Genomic DNA, 13,647 nt, shown 5'->3' with positions numbered 1-13,647 from the left:
GAGGAAGCCATTCCAGCGGCCGCTGTTGCGCTTTTTCAGGTGCCTGTAACTGGAGCACGGTCGGTGAGTGCGATTCAACAGCTCAAACTCCCCTTGCGGCACGGCGGATTTGGGCTGCGCGACGCAACGTCGCTTGTCGCAGACGCGGCGCTGGTGGCGGCGGCCTCCAAAGCGCAAGCGGTTATGAAGGAAGGCCCGGATGCATGCAAGCCTTTCTCGAGTGTGACAAGGCCGGGGTTGTTGACCGCTTGGCAACGTGTCTTTGATGATGCATCCGAGGCATGCAAATGGGACCAGAGCACGCGTGACCTGCCAACTGAGTTTATTGAAGCGGCGCTGCCCGGGGTTCAGAAGTCATTGTCACGCCTCGTTGGCGATCGCTTGGGCGCGGCCTTCCTCGAAGCTTGCGACACTACCACCGCGGACGGTCGGCGCGCGGCGGCGCGTATCCGCAGCGCGTCCTGTGGACCTGCATCTGCATGGCTGACTGCCCACCGCGCCCACTTTGCGCCTTAGCAATGGAGAATTCTTTGCAGCGGGGCGTCACCTGCTCGGTCTAGGGGTGACAACGGCGGTGGATGTTCCGCCTTGCCACTGTACCGCCGGCGACTCCACGACGCCGGACCACGCTCTCTCGTGCAACCGCAATGCAGGTGAGGCATCGATGCGCCATAACTACTGGGTTTCGGCCTGGCGCCATGCCATCCACCGTGCGGGCTGCGCGTCTAGCGTGGAACCGCAATACAGCAGCCTTGCAGCTGCGGGGGCGCAGGGGGCTGCTGGTCTTCGTCGCGGGGATATTTTGACTGTCTGGCCTGACGGCCGCGTCCGCGTCATTGACTGCGTTGTTACGCACCCGGTGGCCGCGTCGTTTGTTCGCGATGCCGCAGAGGTTGCCGGATCCGCGGCAGCGAAGGCGGAGCTGCGGAAGCAACGAGCCTTCGAGGAGTTTGGGGAGGGCTCCGCTTACGACTTCATCCCACTCTCCGTGGAGTCGTTTGGCCGCATGGGCTCCGCCGCCTCGCGTTTCCTTTCGGAGCTTGGCGACTTGGCGGCAGGGGGGGGGAACCAAGTGTCCAAGGCTGCCTTCGTACGTGGCGTCCGTCGGGAGCTCAGCTGTGCTTTGTGCAAGGGCAACGCGCGCATGTACTACAAGTCCCTCTCTCGTATCGCCGTGAACGTCGGCTCGGACTTCCATGCAGGGTGTGATGCACCGCAGGAAGATCCCGGCGTGGCTTAGGTTGCTGGTTTTCTTGTGTGTTTTGTCTTTGTTTGTGTCATTGTTTTCAGTGTTAGTTTCTGTGTTTTTTCCTGTTTTGCCAGCCCTGTCGCTTGTAAAGACCTGACAACACATGTTCTGTATGTAAACTTGGCGTCGAGTCCAAGAGGGTGACCGTGACCGCCCACTTGTTGATGGTTATTACGGCAACTCCATTTGATGAAGTTCTGCCAGTACTCTCAACACTAACCTCAGGGTTAGCCAAGGGGTGCTGGAGTGCGTCAAAGGAAATGCTCTTCCACATGGTCCAGTGCGGGGGCCTATGCTATGAGAATATGGTATTGGATATGCTCTGCAAAGGGATTGAAGGGCTCATTTACAATCCAACACGTGTATACGTTCCCAATCGGCATGCTTGCCATCACACAGCACCCCATCAAGATCTTCCCACCACTGGTACAGAAAATTGTCCGCAATGATCCTGAACCAGGGAGACCATTTCAGCCCAGACTCTGGATCCATCATTGCCCGCAGCTCAGCTGCACTGACATACTTTGTTGCCTGAATCTCATCAGGTGCAGGCGAAATATTCACATCAGCCTTGACAAACAAGATGTAGTCCATCTCGTGCTCTCCCCAGCCTCTGCATTGTCCAAGGTCGTCAAAGTCAGCTGCGCAGTAGTGGAGGCGAGTCAAAAATTTGAACGAGGCATGCGACAACTCGGCCGGGTTGATGCCCAGCTCGTGATTCAGCTTCCGTACAGCGCCAGCCACAGCACCCGGCACCTCCCCCCGCCTTGTCATCGCCTCGTCATCGACCTCTGGGGGATCTTGTGCACAAAGTTGATGGCTGCAGCACGAATTTGTCCACACCTGAAATGCCGCAAGCTCTCTCAACACCCCAGATAGAGCGCCTGCCAAGCAGTTGCAAAGCACTGGTCTTGGGGTGAACCTCATTCACAATACATCCAATTCCCGATCGAAAGTGACATGAGGTACTTGGACTCAACCAAACGCATATGCACTCATCATAATCCAAGGCTTGCACGCGCAAACTGGCGTGTCAGGAATCGGAAGAGAGAACACTGTTGCCCTGTGAACCAGTGAACGGGGTAGCCAAGGGCGTAGCCACCAACATGTCAGGCATCTATGCAAAGATGAGGCCGCAGAATTCCTCAACAAACGTGCTCCGAATGATCCGTCCGGCGACGAATGGACCCCGATTCAGGCACTTATGGCGACCAACGGCATGACCTACCACCACCATTCCAGTAGAAGCAAGCCTGACAGGGCGGGGTCGCAGCGTCCGATGGGGACACGAGCACGACTTCACTTGTCAAAAAGATGACGCACGTCTGGAAAGGTGACCTTGCTGCTCGCACGTTGCTGGAGCAGAAGCTCGTTTTTGCTGTTGAACAAGAAGACGCTGAAAGCACGGTGAAGACGCCCTGTGGGTGATTCTTCAACAAACCTGTGGCAATCTTTCTTGGAAACATACTCCTTCACAACATCATTTTCATCCACTAGAATGCACATGTCCTTCAACATGAAATCCTCTTGGGTTCCGACACCTGCACAATCGTGGGTTTGCTCACTTCGGGTTTTGGAGGACAACACTTGATCTGCGTTCGTGCAAACTCGTACAACAGAACATCTATGGTGTACTTGTATGGGACATACCCGACCATGTCGACATACTCGTTGCGCGCAGCGCACTCGGGCTATGAGGAACCCTGACTTTGCCAATTTGAAAGCTGACAGATTGCACCAACCGTAAGCACCCGAGCATTGGAGAAAACAGACAAACGACCGTTGCAATAAATCTGCTATACACTACTGTGGCGGCTAAGGAAGAGTCCCAGGACAACAAATAGAGATTTACTTCAGTTTCAAAGGCATGCGCTTTCTCGAGCAAAATCCCAGAGGCCAAGTGCAAGGGAAATGCGTAGTGTTTCTGCTTGAAAATTATAACGCTTGCAACATGACGATCGACGAGTACCCGCAAAGTGAGCCTCAACACAACGCGATCTGGCTTATGACACATCGGTGACGTCTACCCGAGAATTCGAGCGCGTAATAGGCCAACCGGCGAACTCGAGCCTGCGCCCGTTGCCCTGGCAGTTGCCACCCTGTGACGGTGCCGAGACAGGCAGTGAATGTACAAGGCACAGGTGTGTAGTCATGTCCAATATGCCCGAAACGTTACGTTCTGGGGTCTCCCAGGAACCACCGCATTTTTGGGTCGAGCGGCTCATAAGTTCAGTTCACATGGACAGCAAAAGCCACCGGGAAGCTCATTGATCAACCTTTGTGCACTGCTTTAGAGTGGGAAGGCGGCAAGCTTGCCGCCCGCCATGGTTTGTCGGTCAGACAATGCTTTGCATTTCAACAGCACGCCATGAACAATTGCTGAACGCCACGCATACTGACAAGGGATGAGGAATCCCCCGTAGTTTACACTAAGGTCTTAACTCGCAATCAGTACCAGAAGGGGGTCAACCACGTGCACTCAACAAATGCTTGCCTTTTGAACAGTATTTCGTCAGACCCTCTGATTTGCCGGGTCCAGATACCCGAAAAATAAGATGAATTTTCAGCAGAAAAACGAGGCTCGAGACCCATTCTGGCGAAGCACTGGTTTTGGACCCATCCACGATGCAACAAATCAAAGGAGCTATACTAACTGCGTTGGGCCTGCATCGGATCGCAGCCCCTGCAATTGCGGGTCTGGGGCTGGGGGAACTGCAGGGCGCATGCTGTCATCAACGAAGCTGTGATTGGGCAGACTCATAAAGTGTGACTGGCGGGCCTGGTTGTTGATCTTTGCAAAAATCAGCCGAAGAATTCGTTCCCTCTCCCCCCAGGTCAGCTGCGAGATGTCAATGCTGTGGTGCTTCCGAGGGGCTGATGGAACCTGTTCTTGAGCCGCCTCGATCTCCTTCCGGACATGCTGGATGGACGAGATGAGAAATATTTCGGCATCCGAGCGTTGCAGAAGCACTTCCTGCGCTAATCGTCGTATGTTCTTGACTTCCTTGGTCTTCAACTGCACAAGCAACACCGATCACCAAAACAACCATGACTAGACTGTAATTAATTAGCTGATTAATGGTGTCGCTATAGTGTGCGAACTCTTTGTGCCTTAGCTAAGGCGGTTCAACTCAATCCTGCACCCGGCTCGGATTGAACCCACGACCTTTAACACTTTGTCGGGGCCAGCTTCAACCACCTGGTCCATCGCTTTTGTTGAGATACTTGGGATGGAGGCGAACCCTGACATCCTTAGCTAGGGATGTCAGGGTTCGCCTGCATTCCGAATATCTCAACACATACATGGTAAGTATATACCTAGCACTAAAAATCTCTGCCAGCTACGCATTTGTACAGCCCTACCTACATATGGACATTGGCAGTTTCAGGACCGCACAGGCTGCGACGATCTCCCAAAGGATTTGACAGGCCGTCTTTGGTCGGCTGTGGCTGATCTCCTATGTGGCAGGGTACAAGACGACGACGGAGAAGACATGTCAGGTCAGGCTATGGTAAGTCAGGTTGGTCCATGTACGCTGGCCTCAGGTGATGGTAACGGTAGCACTGATTCCCAAGTAGTTCTGGGAGTTACCAACATCCGTGTGGATGCGGTAGAGTTGTGAAAAGAGACATCATAGACACATCTGAGTAGGGCTACCGCCATGTTGAAGGCTGTCAGCTTTGCGTTCTTGGAAGGGGACAATGCAAAAGGGTTAGCAACTCTGATGCGGGGGAACACCTCCACGAGGCGTTTGTACCCTTGTACTTCTCGTTGCATGTCATCTGCCGCTTTGTTCCATTGCTCCCGCATAAACTCCCGCTCCTTCTCAAAGTCGTCCACGAGCGTCTGCAGCGTCTTTTCCAACGCAAACAGCTTCTCGTTTGCGTCCGTTATGCTCCGTGCTTGCTTCGCGTTCCTCTGCGCGTATCCCTGCTCCATTTCGATCTTGATTTGAAGCTCCTGCAAGCTTCAGTTGCTGTGGATTGTCGTCCAACACGGATTTTAGTCCTTGCTGGACCAAGTTGTGCGTAGCAATTCATGGCGGGCAGGTTTACAGCTCTCTTTGGCGCTTTGAGGAGTAGCAGGGCTGCCCTACCCTCTTAGCAATGTCTGGACACCCCTGTCATCAAATTGCATGGCCAATGCTCGTTACGGCTCTTCGCCAGAATGGGGTTCAACCCCCAAGTGCCTCAGTCAATCATGCATTTTCAGGGATACAGACACACAAAGCAAACTGGCACGAAGTGGCTTGTTACAAATACCCTTGACAAACTAACATGCACGATGCCGTGGAAGGCCTATTGTGCAAATGGAGAGTGGAGTACCTGCTGACCACACATGCAAAAGCCTTCATAAAGACACACGCAGACAGTTGTTGCAAACTGACAGTGGGCTGCGCTCACAGCGCTGTGTCACCAAATGGCCTAATTTGCATGCGACATGCCCACATGATGGCCAAGGCAATATTGGAACACGATTGAACACTTGTCACTGTTGCGAAGCTGACATCCCAGGCCTGGGTCGTCAGCTTCGCTGCAACTGTGTTATACGAGAAAGTGGTTACCAGTCATATGCCAACCATGCTACCGGCATCATTGCATGATGCTCCTGCCAACCAGTGTCTCATCAAAATGGGGTTTGACATACATGAATGTCCCCAACATTCATGGACTTCCATGCGACTGAACCCAAAAAGTGCATGGCGAATCACAGCTGTCAAAGCGTGCCTGCATGAGGCGTTTGCGTTCGTCCTCGAGGATGCGGTTCTCCTTCTGCAGCTGCTCGCTCTCCTCCATGTGGAGCTGCAGCTCCTGTGCTGTGCGTCTGTTCTGTTGCAAGATCCGCTTCACCGACGCATCTAACCGATCGTCCATGTCCTCCTCATACCTGCAACCAACGAAGATCGTAGGCACACGAATGGGCTAGACCTATGCAAAGAGGATTCTGCTTGTCTACCGTAGTCTAGATTGACCAAGTGACCCAGCGTTGCATTGCATCACGTTCTCTATTCAAAACTGTTTGGATCCGGAAATTACATAGAATACATCGCGATTTTTGGTACCTATAGGTACCCTCGAAGAGTGGCGTTGCATAAGGTGTTTTGGTCAATTGGCTTCTAGACTACGGTACTTGTATCATTGCTTTGTGCGCTCGAATACCTGAGCCTTCCCTCGTGCCTACCTTGCTGTGCCTCTGCCTTTCTTGTCCAGATGAGCGTCCACCCCACAAATTTGTGACTTCGAGGCGCCCCGATCTACAAACTACCTCGTTATATCAGACGCCCCGTCATTGGGTGATGCACAATCCCACCTATCTCACCTGAGCATGCGCCTTCCCTTCCTCCAGGGCTTTGCCCGAATGGGGTTTGGCACCCATTTCTGCCCCAAATAACAATGCATTTTCAGGGATGCAGATCCAGAAAGCAAGATGGCGAAGCACTGCCTTCCTCTAGCCTCTGTTGAAAGCTGTTGCATTGCCCTGGTAATCGCAGGCTGTCTGAGACCCTGACATACAGATCTCCTCATATCCTATATTGGACCCATGTCAGTAGGGTTTGCCTCTGCTCTTACCTCTTCTTGACTTCCTCCAGCCGCTGCTCGAAGTTTTTCTTCAGCTTTGTGGTTGCCTCCAAGAACCTCCGCTGCTCCTCTCGCTCCGCCTCTTCCAGCTTCGTTTGTAGCGCATCGTTCTGCTCCCGCATCGTCAGTAGCTCTCGCTCCATGCTCTCTTTCAGCACCTTGAACTCATTCACCGCGTTCAACTCTTCGAGGGCGGAATCTATACGGGATGAATAGTCTGTTTCCATCTCATCGTACTTGAGCTGCGCTTCTGCTTGGCCGGTTTCCAGGCGGTGTTTGAGCATCTTTATTTTGCCCTCGGACTCGCGCCTCTCGTCTTCGACACTCTTTTCCAGCTGAGCTATCCTGGCATTCTTGGTCAGGATCTCCCGACGCATGTACTCGGTCACCTGGGCAAATCACAGTGCACTTATTTCTGTAGATATTTCGATGCTTTCGATGATGATGATGTGATTTACCTTACGTCAGTGCTTCTCCAGGCAGTTTGCTTTGTGGGTCTATATGCATGATTATTTGGGGCAGAAATGGGTGCGTTCTGGCAAAGCACGGCTTTAATGCTGTTTTCTTAACCACGATTGTGGACATTGAGAGATGGAGCCCTTTGTGTTCCTTCAACATCTCTGGGCTGTCAACTTCGATGTGGTAACAAGGCAATAGGCCACTCCTCAATGTGGGGAGGCTGCTGAGGCTGACAGTCTATTAGTGCTATGTAATCAGGTGTAAAACTGAAGCGAGAATTACATGGCGTATCTTTCCTTTGTTTGAGGAAGTCCTTGCAACCTCTGAGCCCTACTTCAGCTCACAAGGTATCTCCTGCAAGGCACAGTCCAGCTTAGGGCCCACCCAATGGCCCCCCCCAAGTTTTGAATCTCGGGTATACTTGATTGTGGACCCCTTGTCACAGGTTGGAGCACATTATAATACCGAGCTGAGAAATTTTCTGCTCGACGCTGTGCAATTCGTGACCTGCGTGCACCTCCTGCCATGGCATCCAGTGCCGATTTGCGCGTACCGTACTTACACCATCGGAATGTGCAGATGAGCATCGTGCTATGCATGGGTCAGACTGAAAATGCTCCTTGCAGCGCATTGAATCCCAGGATAAAATGTATCACAATCATTTTTTCTACGTAAATTAGGAACGTGCACGGCACTGCACCAATATCCAGTGGCTACGGCTGTTTGCAGGCAACGGGTTACACCTGGACATCGACAGCACTGGAGCTCGCAAATTCACCAGTAACAAAGCTGATTCATCATGCAATTTGACCTCATGTTCAAGGACATAACGTGATTTACCTCGAACGTTTGCCTCTCGGATTCGTTCCTGTCTAGAAGCAATCGCTTGTTTTCCTCCACCAACGCATTGTACTTCGTTCTGGTTTCAGCAAGCGCACGTTTCTTCCTCTGAGACTCAGCAAGGATGATATATTGCGTGGCTGTAAGCTCAGGCACATTGTCCTCCTTGGCTTCCTCCTTGGTAGCCATGGTGCAAGCACGTGCACCCTGTCGATACACCCACTCGCTTAATTCATAAAATCACCTGGCAATTGGTCGGTGGATGCATTCTGGAAGTATGTGATGTTCCAAAAGTGCATATCCACACGCACGACTGAAAAGAAACCGAGGGTACAGCTTGTGTAGTGCTTCTTGCATGTTACATGCCATGTGTTCATTGCTACTGAGATGGCAGGATTGCTGAGTCCATGAGAGAGTTCATCTTCGACGGCCAGAACTCGCGGTGTCAAATATCAATGCCTTTCCGTTATTCCTTCTTGTGTCTGTGGACATCGACGATGACACCGTAGATCCTCCCAAAATCCCGGCGACATCGGATAGAGCATTATCCCGTAATAATTTCGATATCCCAAGTACCCCGTGGGCAATGAAAGACGACACAGACACTAAGGACACGCTCGAAACTTGATGCATTGGGGCCAGCACAGGACGTGACTTTCCTCCTAGGCCAACGCCAACGCTTTCCCAAGCTACCCGCCTGTGAATTTTTACCAATGTAGACTGACTGCGAGAGCATGTTGTGCCCGCTGAGCAGTACTAGCGCCCCTTCGCAGTGCTTCATCGCATGCCTGCCTCAGCCATGGCAGCGGTGGCTAGGAAGGAGGTGCATACTTGTCGTTCAACTTATGCTCTCCAGACAAAGCTCAAAAGGATATGGAACACGCCAGCCCAAAGAAGGTGGCATTGACAACGGGCGAGACAGCCTGATCTCCACCCCTAAATGGTAAAGCATCAACAATACCTGTCCGAGACGCACATCTGCCGGCTTCGGGCAATGTCTTGGCTGGCATATCCATTTCAGTTTTGTTTCCGATCATCAGATTCCCAAGTGTGTTACAAGCGACAGGGCTGGCAAACCAGGAGAGACCACCAAAACGCGAATGAAAAACAAAGGAAGACAAAGCACACAGCGACACAAACGAAACAACTAAGTAAGACGGGCATCATCCGGGGCCCTCCATCGGCTCATCACAGCCCCGGCCGGAAGTTGTGCCCGACACGAACGGCAATGCGCGAGAGAGAGTTGTAATACATGCGCGCATTGCCCTTGCACAGGGCGCAACTGAGCTCCCGACGCACAGTCCGTACGAAAGCGGCCTTGGACACCCGACCTGCCGCCTCCACCAGGTCGCCAAGCTCCGACAAGAACCGCGACGCCGCGACACCCATGCGGCGATCAGATTCCCAAGTAGTTCACGCCACTCTAGCCACTCCTGATCAGCGAGCTTCGGCCACGCTTCTTGGAGTTGCCAATGTCCATGTGGACGCGACAGTGTTGTAAAAAGACACATCATCATTATTACGGATGCCATGCACGATGTGAGTGGCAGCTTGAGGCGCCTCTGTCATCAACTTGGTTCAGGGCGTTAATCAATGCAAGCTAAACACTGCCAAGTGTTTCTTAAAGTTGCCAATGTCCATGTGGGCACGGAGTGTTGTAAAATGATACATCATCATCCTCAAAACTGCTCCAGGTCTCAGCGCGTGGTGAGATCTGGAGCAGTTTGCTTGTTGTCCATTTCCTACCATTGTCTATGTGATGTGATGATGTATCATGTTGCAACACTACCGCAAATGACAGATCTGGAAGCCGCAGAAGCGCTTTGTGCTGAAGAAATTGCTAGACATCACTCCTTGAATGTTACCTGGGCTCCTTCTCTTCCAGACATGCAGGGTTCGCTCGGATTGGACTGCAGCATCATTCACATGGCGCGAGGGCCGGCAACAAAATGATTGTTCTTCCGCCCGGTGATCGTGCAACGTAGCTTTGAACTGCACATACACAAAGCAACGCACTGCAAGCAAAGCGTTACAGCAAGGAACTGCATGCAGGACCGCAGCTTACGTTGTGTGAATACACTTTTCTGTGTACCATCATGTTTGCGCTTTGTGTTACAAGCGACAGGGCTGGCAAACCAGGAAAGACCACCAAAACGCGAATGAAAAACAAAGGAAGACAAAGCACACAGCCACACAAACGAAACAACTAAGTAAGACGGGCATCATCCGGGCCCTCCATCGGCTCATCACAGCCCGGCCGGAAGGTTTGCGCTTTGTACCCGCATGTATGAAAAAATAGATAAACAATTGCATCACCTAGCACGATGTCACATGATGATGATGATGATGATGATGATGATGATGATGATGATGATGATGATGATGATGATGATGATGATGATGATGATGATGATGGGAGTGACGTCCCTCACTGCGCCGACGGCCTCGCAGCTGCTGGCACCCCCGTAGGCACGGACGCCTTCATCACGGCCTTTGCACAGAAGCAGGCAGACACCATTTGCAGCAGCATTGACAACATGCTCGACACTCCGCTAGCGGCGCAAGACAAATTCGCCATCCTGCGCGCGTCTGCGCAGTTGCGCATCGCACACCTACCGCGCGTCACCTCATGGAATCTGATCAGTGACTCCATCCAGCGCGTTGAGGCCAAGGCAGCCCAAGCCACCTTTAATATCATGCAATGCCCAGAACAAGCCGATGTGCGCGACGGCCAATTGACGCTGCCGCTCCGTCACGGAGGCATGGGTATTCGCACCACCACAGCCTTGGAAGCAAAGGCTTCCTTTCTATCCGCCGCAGCCATGGCTGAAACCACCATGCGTGACGGGCCACAGCAATTCCGCCCCTTTGCTAGCCCCATTGGCGCCTGTCTTACGCAAGATTGGCAGGCGCTACACGCGGAAGGCGCGGCGAAAGAGCTCTGGCCCCCGGACGCCCTGGACATCAATGAGGAATGTATCGACACAGTCCTCCCGGGTGTACAGCGCACGTACGCGCGATTCGTGGCTCAGCACCGCAGCGACGAGCTCTTGGCATCATTCGACACCAACACCGAAGACGGCCGCCGCGACCTAGCTCGCATGCTCAGCTGCGCATGTCGCGCTTCCTCCATATGGATGGACACACGCTGCCACTATCCATGGCGCTACAGCTCACAGACTCGGACTTCACCGCGCCATGCGCCACCGTCTCAGTCTGACGCACATGCCTACCAATGCACCTGGCGTCCGGTGCTGCTGTGGGCAGTACATGCGAGCGGGGGATGTCGACCACCGATGACCTGCCGGTCACAGTGCACGTCAATGACGTTGCGCCACAACATTCTCACAGAGATTTGGCGCCGCATTACCTCCCGCGCTGGGATTGCATCATCTGTTGAGCCAACACTCAGAGTGTTGCCTGGCGTGCAAGCTGCCCCAATCGCAGCCCACTCTGCTGCGCGTGGAGACATCTTGCTCGTTCTACCCGGCGGACTCACGGTCGCGGACATCTCAGTGGTGCACCCCTGCGCACCCTCCTTTGCGCAAATCGCACAGACAGAGGGTGGCGCAGCGGCGCATCGCGATCAACTGAAGCGGACAAAGTATCAATCCGCTGACCCCAACGGCTATGCCTTCAGCCCACTGTCGCATGAGACTTTCGGGCGCATGGGAAACGGGGCTATGGAGCTGCTCAATACTCTAGCGACAACAGCGAGCGCTGGAGGGGATGTTATCAAGGCGGGATTTGTCACAAATGCGCTTCGTGAACTCAGCATCGGCCTTTGTAGGGGCAATGGTGTGATGTATCGGCGCTCTCTTCAAGTTCTGGCTCGTGCGAGCGGCCGCGCGTTTGACCGCTGACGTTCAATGAGCTGTATTGTTTCGAATGTGTTGATGTGGTTGTTTTCGGCCTAAGCCGTAGCTCTTGCTCTTTCTCTGTGCGATGTAATGATGATGGGAGGGAGCGGGCCCGCGCGTTCATGACAGGCTTGCCTTTCCCGACCGCCGACGTTCAATGAGCTGCATTGTTTTGAATGTGTTGATGTGGTTGTTTTCGGCCTAAGCCGTAGCTCTTGCTCTTTCTCTGTGCGATGTAATGATGGGAGGGAGCCAGATTGTCGGCCATGCCATCAACGCCGCCCTCGCAGCCGACCCCGACTGTGTCGCTGTACAGATGGACTACCAAAATGCGTTCAACAGCCTCTCACGCACCGCCATGCTCGACGCTGTTGCAAAGCATCAGCCCACCCTGCTCCCTTTCGCTGCATGGGCATACCGACAGCCCAGCCGGCTAATTGTCAGCGGAGCGCCCGAGGGCACCCCGCCCATCATGTCAGAGTGCGGTGTTCGCCAAGGCGATCCTTGCGGCGTCCTCTACTTTTCACTGACCACACAGGATCAGCTCGAGAAAATGCGACTGACGCACCCCCATGTCGCCCCTGTAGCCTACACGGATGACACCTTCCTCCTGGGCAAGTCGGCCGCGGTTACCGCCACTTTCCCTGCCCTCCGCGACCTAGCGTCATCCATAGACCTGGACGTGCGCCCCGACAAATGCGGGGTGTACTCGCGCAACGCACAAGCCGCAGCCGACACAGCAGTGGCACTTGACGTCCCTCACTGCGCCGACGGCCTCGCAGCTGCTGGCACCCCCGTAGGCACGGACGCCTTCATCACGGCCTTTGCACAGAAGCAGGCAGACACCATTTGCAGCAGCATTGACAACATGCTCGACACTCCGCTAGCGGCGCAAGACAAATTCGCCATCCTGCGCGCGTCTGCGCAGATGCGCATCGCACACCTACCGCGCGTCACCTCATGGAATCTTATCAGTGACTCCATCCAGCGCGTTGAGGCCAAGGCAGTTGAGGCCAAGGCAGCCCAGGCCACCTTTGCTATCATGCAACGCCCAGAACAAGCCGATGTGCGCGACGGCCAATTGACGCTGCCGCTCCGTCACGGAGGCATGGGTATTCGCACCACCACAGCCTTGGAAGCAAAGGCTTCCTTTCTATCCGCCGCAGCCATGGCTGAAACCACCATGCGTGACGGGCCACAGCAATTCCGCCCCTTTGCTAGCCCCATTGGCGCCTGTCTTACGCAAGATTGGCAGGCGCTACACGCGAAAGAGCTCTGGCCCCCCGGACGCCCTGGACATCAATGAGGAATGTATCGACACAGTCCTCCCGGGTGTACAGCGCACGTACGCGCGATTCGTGGCTCAGCGCCGCAGCGACGAGCTCTTGGCATCATTCGACACCAACACCGAAGACGGCCGCCGCGACCTAGCTCGCATGCTCAGCTGCGCATGTCGCGCTTCCTCCATATGGATGGACACGCTGCCACTATCCATGGCGCTACAGCTCACAGACTCGGACTTCACCGGCGCCATGCGCCACCGTCTCGGTCTGACGCACATGCCTACCAATGCACCTGGCGTCCGGTGCTGCTGTGGGCAGTACATGCGAGCGGGGGATGTCGACCACGCGTTGACCTGCCGGTCACAGTGCACGTCAA

General features: G+C 54.0%; 3 protein-coding genes and 1 pseudogene across 3 annotated transcripts; 1 reads left to right on the top strand and 3 right to left on the bottom strand.

Annotated features, from left to right (window-relative positions):
• Positions 1–1,591: 1,591 nt before the first annotated feature.
• On the bottom strand, positions 1,592–2,929 carry LOC149809871 (isopentenyl-diphosphate delta-isomerase pseudogene; annotated as a pseudogene).
• Positions 2,930–3,893: 964 nt separating this feature from the next.
• LOC149809870 (uncharacterized) lies at positions 3,894–5,189 on the bottom strand. Its single transcript, XM_089994575.1, has 2 exons — positions 4,842–5,189; positions 3,894–4,265 (listed from the first exon to the last, which is right to left on the bottom strand). Exons 1-2 carry the CDS (start codon positions 5,187–5,189, stop codon positions 3,894–3,896), a joined length of 720 nt encoding a protein of 239 aa, XP_089850701.1.
• Positions 5,190–5,649: 460 nt separating this feature from the next.
• Positions 5,650–8,317, bottom strand: LOC149809869 (uncharacterized). The gene is made up of 4 exons (XM_089994574.1): positions 8,129–8,317; positions 6,821–7,218; positions 5,962–6,137; positions 5,650–5,789 (listed from the first exon to the last, which is right to left on the bottom strand). Exons 1-4 carry the CDS (start codon positions 8,315–8,317, stop codon positions 5,650–5,652), a joined length of 903 nt encoding a protein of 300 aa, XP_089850700.1.
• Positions 8,318–12,229: 3,912 nt separating this feature from the next.
• Positions 12,230–13,294, top strand: LOC149809868 (uncharacterized). Its single transcript, XM_089994573.1, has one exon. It carries the CDS (start codon positions 12,230–12,232, stop codon positions 13,292–13,294), a length of 1,065 nt encoding a protein of 354 aa, XP_089850699.1.
• Positions 13,295–13,647: the final 353 nt, after the last annotated feature.

The sequence above is a fragment of the Nuphar pumila genome, unplaced genomic scaffold (genome assembly GCF_984573655.1).
Source record: "Nuphar pumila unplaced genomic scaffold, dmNupPumi1.hap1.1 HAP1_SCAFFOLD_718, whole genome shotgun sequence".
Taxonomy (NCBI): domain Eukaryota; kingdom Viridiplantae; phylum Streptophyta; class Magnoliopsida; order Nymphaeales; family Nymphaeaceae; genus Nuphar; species Nuphar pumila.
The sequence above is the reverse complement of the archived record's forward strand: the minus strand, read 5'-3'. Positions and strand labels throughout refer to the sequence as shown.